An 8011-nucleotide genomic window follows, 5' to 3' on the forward strand; every position below is an offset into this window, starting at 1 on the left:
CTGCACGGACGAGCTGCGGGTGGGCCGCGCGTCGAGCGGGCCCAGGAGCTGCGGGATGAACATGGACGTGCTGCGCTTGAGCGCGCCCACGGCCTCCGGCAGGCCGCCGCCGTCCTCTGCTCCGGGCTGGGCGAAGGGGTGCGGGCCGCTTCTCCGCGGCAGCGTGTGGAATGCCATGAAAAAGTCGTCTTCCCTCTCCTGGTCTAGGATCTCGGACTCGGGGGCTGTGTTGCTGCGCCCAGAGCCAAAATGAAACCGAAGCCGATGGGCCATGGTGCCCAGGGGGGCAGGGAGGGAGAGGGCGAGCGGCAACAGCAAGCCCGGCGCTGCCAGAAGTCAAAAACCGAAGACGCAAACTCCAAGAAAAAGTGTCCCATCTGCCAAACCGTTAGCACTGCGGCACCAAGAGCGACAGATAGCAGAAATAACCCGAGTGGCAAGCGGCATTCCAGGCATGATTGGATAAGAGCAAAAAGCTCTCATCCACACTGTGACAGAGGGTAGGGTGGCCAGAACCACATGACCACGGTCTCCCCCTCCAATGCCAGCTTGTGGACTTAGTGGAGTTTTCCCCCCTCTCTTGCTCTCATTTTTTTTTAAACAGCAAGAGCCTGAAACAGCACCTTCCCAGCTGCTGCTTTTCCATCAGACAGGAGTGGCCCCAGCAGGGAGCTCTCACAGCTGACTAAGGCAGCAAAACAGTCCAAGCCATGCTGCTGTAAATCTAAGCCGCATCGAATTCACAGGACAGTTCTTTCTGAACGAGGCAGGGCGCTGGGAGTCTGCGACCAATGCTCGGGACCCGGCCTTGAACACATGAGCACACACTGTGACTTTCCCCACCTCCCTGGGCAAGCCAAACAACGACAAGGAAAAATGTTCCGGCTGCAGGAAAACCCTTCCACAAGCATTGGATATTATGTTTCTCTGTTATTTATGATATCACCACATTACCACGATGGAATGCAAACTAATAAAAGGTACTATAAATATGATTACACACCCCACAGGACTAGTGTCCCTTTATGCTAAATAATTAGACCATGATCTACAAGTAACAAAATAGCTGAGTGGAGGGAGGCACAGCTCAGAACACTGTCAGTTAAGCTGTCTGCCTCCTACTACTGTATTTTTCACTGCAAAGGACTGGGGGCAGGGGGACGATCTCACACATAATATGACTGTCAGACAAGGAGGTACCAGAGACAAGGAGCCCGGCTGGAGAAAACATTCACTTCTATGCCTAATGGGAGGGGGGAGAAATCACCGTCGAACCGCACCCCTCCCCCAAAAGGAAGAAAAATTGAAGAAGGGTGTGAATGTGCTTTTTGTAGTGAGTTAACTTAAATACCATACAGAAAGAAAGGCTGCCGGAGCTAACCGTTTTCCGGTAAACGTCAGCAATAGTATCACAAACGTGGAATTGCACCATTTTTGTGAAGGGCCCAAAAGGACCTAAGTAATAAAAGTCCACGTTCAAAAAACTGTTGTTGGATTTGTAGTCAAGTTGGATATATCCTGTGTGTTTTAAACTTACTATTTTCCATGATCCAGAAACGTCACTTAGTAATAACAAAGCAGCTTATTTAGGAGGGAGTAGAAAATGGGAGGGAGAAATACCCAGCTGTAAAGAGTGACAAAAAGTTTATTTTAAAATCCGCAAAGCATGACTTTGTCAACAGCTCGGGAATTGAGGGTGTGGAGGATTAACCCTGTGTTTACATACATCCAAACCTGTTTTGTAAAGGCTTGTGTTTGAAATGCCAAAAATGATCTCCAGGAGAGAAATGGAAGCTAGTTTGTTTAACGCGGAAACTGCCAAGTATTGCTACAGTCATGGATGATCTTAGCCGGATAAAGAGCCAAGGAAGCAAGGAACACCACCACCACCACCACCACCACCGCAGCACTTGGGGCCTGGTGACGCCACCGCAAGCAGCCCGGGGGCCAAGCGAGGCGGCAGTTTTCATGAAGCGGTTTTGCAGATGAAGTGTATATTCATTCACACCTCATTTCTTAGAGCTCTGCATTCAAAGCTCTTTTGGGTTTGGAAGGATGGTTTAGGGTCCACGGCAAGGTCATCTCCACAACGGTCATTGTTTTCGACAACAGAAAAAGAGAACGATTTTTTTTACAGCGAATTTCTACTAAGAATAAAAAGAAAAATAATGAACTGTGACATATCTGACAAGAGGCAATTTTTCCTCCGTTCTGAACCTTTCTTCACATTGGAGAGGTGCTGTTCTTCTCAATACATGAGAGAATAAGGATTAGTATGTGGATGTATCTGGGTCTCCATGGACTGACGGACAGGCCACTGAACTTGGCCTGATTCAGTATTTGCCGGGTAAGACACGGAGCGCTAGCAAGCGCACCCTCGTCTGAATCTCTCGTTCAATTTAGTAAGAAAATAGCTTCATACACGCAGCAAAAGCGAGTTAGTTATTTGGCACTATACTACTTCTCACCCAAGGTAAGAAACACGGAGTTCGGTGTGAAGCCTTCAGGACTTCATATATTTTAGTAGAAAATGCACCAGTACCATAGGCCAGAATCAGTTGACTTCCAATTTGAAGAATACTAAGCCCAGGATATTAAATATACTCCCAAGTTCCATGATAAGGGTAAAAGGCCTGGCTATTCACCACCGTTGGCCTGAGGATTTAGGAGAACAGCAGATCCCGCCAGGGTGCGGCCACTGGCGGACGTGTTTAAATTATGTGAAGGCTCTAGACCTCACTCATCTCGTGCTCGAGGGCAGAGAGTTAATGGATTTGTATTTTAAGGCTCCTCCTTCAATATTCTATTAAGTTTAACTTACTCAAAAACTTGGGAGTTTCAGCTTCAATCAGTAGCAAGAAGGATTTGTAAGAACACTCTTTTTTATTTGTTTCAAGTTTTTACTTAAATTCTGGTTAATTCCCATACGGTGTAATGTTGGTTTCAGGAGTTGAGGGACTCATCACTTAAAATACAACACCCAGTGCTCCTCCCAAGTGTCCTCCTTAATGCCCATCCCCACCCACATCCCTCCATCAAACCTCAATATGTTCTCTATAGTTCAGTGTCTATTTTATAAGGCTTCTCTCTTTTTTTCTTTTTAAATGAGAACACTCCTTTTAACAAAGAAATATACACAAGTTTCACGGAAAGTAAATTTGATTACAACTGACAAGAGACTATAGTGACTTATAATACCAATTTTGAGAGTTCCTTAAAGGCTTACGCAGAACATAATTATGTTCATCTTTGTAGCTGAACATTTGGCTTGTGGGTACCTGATGAATACAGTCTAGTTAGCAGATTCCGCCAAAATGCTTTAAGCCAGATTTGCTTCTGAAATTTCATTTTTAAAATGAAATCTCAGTCATATATATTATATAAATAGATGTGTAGTATGTCCATATCTTACCTATGAATCCATATATAGGATATCTGTATGAGTTTTACATTTCAGGCGTATCTTAGGTTCTTTCAAGGTACTTTCTATGAATTTCCCTTGAGAAGGTACCTCTTTTAAAATACAGCTTAATTTTGCCAGCTAAATATAGATACACTTTTTGCTATATAATGTTAATTAGATTTTTGCTTTCCCAAAGAGAATCATCATAGATTTGCTATTGAGTGGGTAAAAGGGTTGTCGTCTGGCTTATATTTAAAGTGCCTGAAATGCTTATTTATGTGACTGATGGTTTCTTTATAGATGTGCCTACTGTTGGGTGAGCCCAACGCAACAGCATCGGCACAGGGCTTGATACATCACTCGTGTGATTTTCACTAATACGGACTCTGATGAAAGCATACATATACACAAATACAGTTTCTGTCCTAGCCGTACAAAAATATTTGTCAGAACCATCAAATAGTAATAGGACAAAGAGAGTCTTGGGGGTGGGTAATATGTACTACCAAATGTACAACACGGATGATAGAGTTCTGAAAGATGCGGCTTTAAAATTCAGTTTTTAAAAAGATGAAGCAAAAATCAAGAGCTGGGACCCACTTACCAGTCTGTTTTCATCAAATACTTCAAACAGGAGTCTGTGGTTAGATGGGTTTACCTATAAAGGGGACAACAATATTATTTTCAAAAATAAGCAGGAATGGTTCAAAGGATAAAATAAGACAACGAATAAAATGCTTTATAAGGCACCCAGCTCATGTGTATAATCTAAATAATTAACCTACCCTTTTGTAAATCTTGTATCTACTAAGTCACATTTTCTATTATTGATGTCTTCATTATTCTATGCCTAATATTTAGGCATTTTAGAAAAAAATGCTTTCAGCTGCAAAGAAAATTTTAAATAGTTTGAGGGAGCTTCTAAATCCCTTCGACAAAGACATGGAAAGCAAGGTGATATCCTCACTAAGGTCTAGGCCTGGAGAAATCTCGAGGCCTATAATGACTCTAGCAATGACAAAAAGGAAGAAAACAGCAAAACAAGCTATTTATCATTCCATGCTTATTTTCTAAGACATGGTCTCCTTATTAAATATTAAAAACACATGATCTCATTTAATCCTGACAGCAACCTATGATGTAGAGCTGTCCCCCCAATTTTGCAAATAAGGAGCTACACTTGCCCATGAGCCCATAGCTCGTATGGACAGCAACTAAGAACCCCAACCAGGGCCGACCTGATGGTCTCCAGAGCCCATGCTTTGAAATCACAGAGCAAACAAATAAAAGATGTCTCCACTTCCTGCAACCAGGGGGTCAAATATGTGAGCTCCTGGGCTTTCAGTATGTTTTTGCTTCTGTCTATTGACCAAAACCTCACCCAAATGGCAGGAATCATCATTCTGGCTCAACCACCATTTATTAATTACTGATCTAAGGTGAGACACGGTGATAAGCGCTCTTATTTACATGATCGCATGTAAATCCTGAAAACTACCGATCAAGTAGTTTCTCTCTCCTACATGAGGGGTAAGGAACCCATAGCGAATGCCAGTCTAAGGAACCCATAGCGAATGCCAGTCTTCGGGTGGAGTGCCAAGGTCCCAAAGGCTGTGAGTGGGACAGCCAGGGATAGGATTTGGGTCTACTCTGACGAAGTCTGGGCTGCTTCATATGGGAAGTGGGGTGGGATGAAATGAAGATTGACAAGACAGCATGGAGTGCGTTGTGGGCTTCTGGCCCCATGGCCTGCCCTCAGCTTAGTGATCGAGCAAGCAGATGGACAGGGCGGGTTACGATCTGTCTAGAAGCTCTGTGAAGGTTGTGCTGACCAGTGTATCCACAGGCTGTTGCAGGAGTGGTCCACAGTAGGTGCTCCAGAGAGATTGGTGGAATGAATGAAACAAAGCCCCCCCCCACCCTTGTTTCTCAAAGCCAAGAAAAATAGAATTTACAAGCATCTATAGCCAAGATAAGTTGACAAGATCTTGGGTGCACTGAAATTGTGACCCAGGTGTTAAACTAAAAGGAGTGAGATAGAGTCATTTGGAGTTTTACAAGTGGAAAGCTGTATTTGAGACTTAACTCTGGCCCCATCAGCTTTTCAGTCCTTCATGAAGTGATTTAAAATGCATCTGGTAGAGGTTACACATAGGATCTACCGAGTATTAAAATATCGATGCCATATTTCAGCTCTGAACATAATAGGGAGCAGATGTCGTACCAGTAACCTCCGTTTGGAGCACATGAAATACTACTGTGACGGAAAGGAAAAAGTGAGGACCAATTGTAATGGGTCGAACAGTAATAGTGTTCTTTGGGAATCTACACCAATCTGTAGATCTCCTCTGGAGGATTTCTGGAGGTAAATGAGACTTGAATATCACAGCTACCCAGACAAAATATATTTATTTTGAAGAGAGGAACGAAAAAAAAACCTTTTTCCCCATTCAATAGCTGAGCAGTTTAGTATTTCTGATTTTTTTAGTACCAAAAATACAAAAACCATCACAAAAAAAATCCTTGAATAGTAACCTCCGATAATTCACAGAATTCAGTCATTTCTAAATATGGCTCTTCTAGCTGTTAAATATATAAGGTTGAGGAAATATTACTGAATAGAGTGATATTTATGAAGTCCCAAAGCAGTTTTATACTGCACTCATACACACACACCACATACTGGAGTTCTAAAACTCTCCTGTCCTAACTGGAACAGGACTGATAATTTTTAGGATTCCTTCTAATCATGCTGCCTCTAGTGCTTTATCTCTAAAAATCATTCATAATCCGTACCTCATCTACCTAATTAGGCCATTGTTTTCATTGCATTTTACCTTATTTTTAAAGAAAACTCGTGAGTAGAAAAGCTAAAATACTGAGATAACTTTGTTTTGTGCTTCTCTCAAACATCTCCAAATGAAACAAGTCCAGATTTTGCTACCCCCCGGAAACATTTTCTTTGAAAATTTAGGCCACGTGAGATGGCTACCAGGCCGGGTCTCAGAAGGAATTTCACAGAAAAATTTAAAGCTTCCACTCAATTTGGACCTACTGTGATAAGACACCAATCTAATCACCAATAACAATTATTATTAAAGAGAAATGAAAACTTACTCTAAAATAAAATTCTTCATTCCACTTTGGGTTCAGCGTCTGGAAAAGAAATTATCTTGTAATATCTTTCACAGTCTTTGAAACATGAAAGGTACTAGTACAAGGCAGTCCATATCTTTGCTTGAATGTTTTTTGTGATTAAAAATAACAGCTAAGAGCTCTTCAAAATGGCAATAAAAAGAAGCAGTTATCTGAGCCTATTCTATAAACCAAACTAGATGGGAAGGGATGTTTTTATGCAACAGATGATTCATAGATAAAGAAACCACAAATTGTGTGCTATCCATCAGAAGGAACAATGTCAGGGGACTACAAAGAGCCATCAACATGAAAATATAAACATATTCTTCAAGAAATTCACATTGATAGTCATCATTTCATCAAGAAGGAAACGAACTTTGTTCACTTCCCGTACCCTACCCCTACCCCAAATCTATTCTGAAGAGCAAGGAAGCAGGTGGCAGACGGGTGGATGTATTCACCACTTATGTAAATACTGCAATCCGAAGAATATTGCATAAAGGACAATACTGACAATCAGATTATAGTACATGAAAAAAAACCCTGCCAGTTATGAACCAAAAGTGTCTTTTCTCATCTCTACCCCCAATAACCAGTTTTTTTTTAATCTTCACCCCTCTATCCTTCAGTCTTTCTCTATCCATTCTTCTGTCTGTCCATCCATCTCCATACCCATCTACTAAATACTTATCTCACAAGGACACGAATAGGATACTTTTGTCCTCAAGTTAGGACAAAAGAGGGACTGCAAGCATCCTTTGAAATGAAGATGGAACAGACACTGTGAAAGAACACACACGTACACGTTTATGCATCTGGACATGCACAACACTGGGAAGCACATCTCTCAAAAATTCTATCTAAAACCTGAGACTGAAACATCACCACCTCAACCGAAGGCTGCGCGCATTTTTAGTCTGACCAAGATTTGCCTTTATCTATTTCCTCTCACACACTAGCACGCGAAGGAGCAGAGATGTAACAAATGAAATGCACCATAAAAAAAACAACGAACACAGAATTCACACAACACCCAACTGGCATTTGAAAACAAAAAAACCCTCAGCCCTCTGCCCACCCACAGCTCCAGAGGGAATCCGATCCGGATCCGAAAGGACGGGCTTCATACTTTTCGCTGTGCATGGAGCCGGGACGGTAAAGGAGTGGCGGAGAGCAGAGAAGCAGGCAGGGGTGCCAGGCAGGCGGCCGGAGAGGCAGCGCAGGACCAGGCCTGCCGCCGGCCGCTGCGGTCCCGGACGCGGGGCACACACACGCGCGGGGCGGCAGGCGAAGGACAGGTGAGGAAGGGCGCGCGAAGGGCCAGGCGGCCAGCCACCAGGCAGGAGGACAGCGGTGCCCGAGACCGGGCGCGCGCGCAGCACGGAAATACTAACCCGGAGGCTGCGAGCGAGCGACGCGCGGCGGCCCCGGCGGCGGCGCTGCACCCGCTACGGGGACCGGGAGGGAGGC

At 43.6% G+C, this 8011-nt stretch overlaps 1 protein-coding gene across 9 annotated transcripts in view; it reads right to left on the reverse strand.

Annotated features, from left to right (window-relative positions):
• The window catches only part of NEDD4L (NEDD4 like E3 ubiquitin protein ligase), a 334157-nt gene that overhangs the window by 142067 nt on the left and 184079 nt on the right, over positions 1–8011 (reverse strand). For 7 of the 9 annotated variants that reach the window (XM_029921933.1, XM_029921939.1, XM_029921938.1 and 4 more), the window contains 2 exons: positions 6521–6559; positions 4008–4061 (listed from right to left, as the gene is read on the reverse strand). In XM_029921933.1, coding sequence (XP_029777793.1) covers positions 4008–4061; positions 6521–6559 — 93 coding nt within the window. Of the gene's footprint in view, positions 1–4007; positions 4062–6520; positions 6560–7619; positions 7644–7935; positions 7968–8011 lie in introns of those variants that run through there. The other 2 variants (XM_029921941.1, XM_029921942.1) reach the window with 2 other exon arrangements.

This window comes from Suricata suricatta, chromosome 14, assembly GCF_006229205.1.
Source record: "Suricata suricatta isolate VVHF042 chromosome 14, meerkat_22Aug2017_6uvM2_HiC, whole genome shotgun sequence".
Classification (NCBI taxonomy): domain Eukaryota; kingdom Metazoa; phylum Chordata; class Mammalia; order Carnivora; family Herpestidae; genus Suricata; species Suricata suricatta.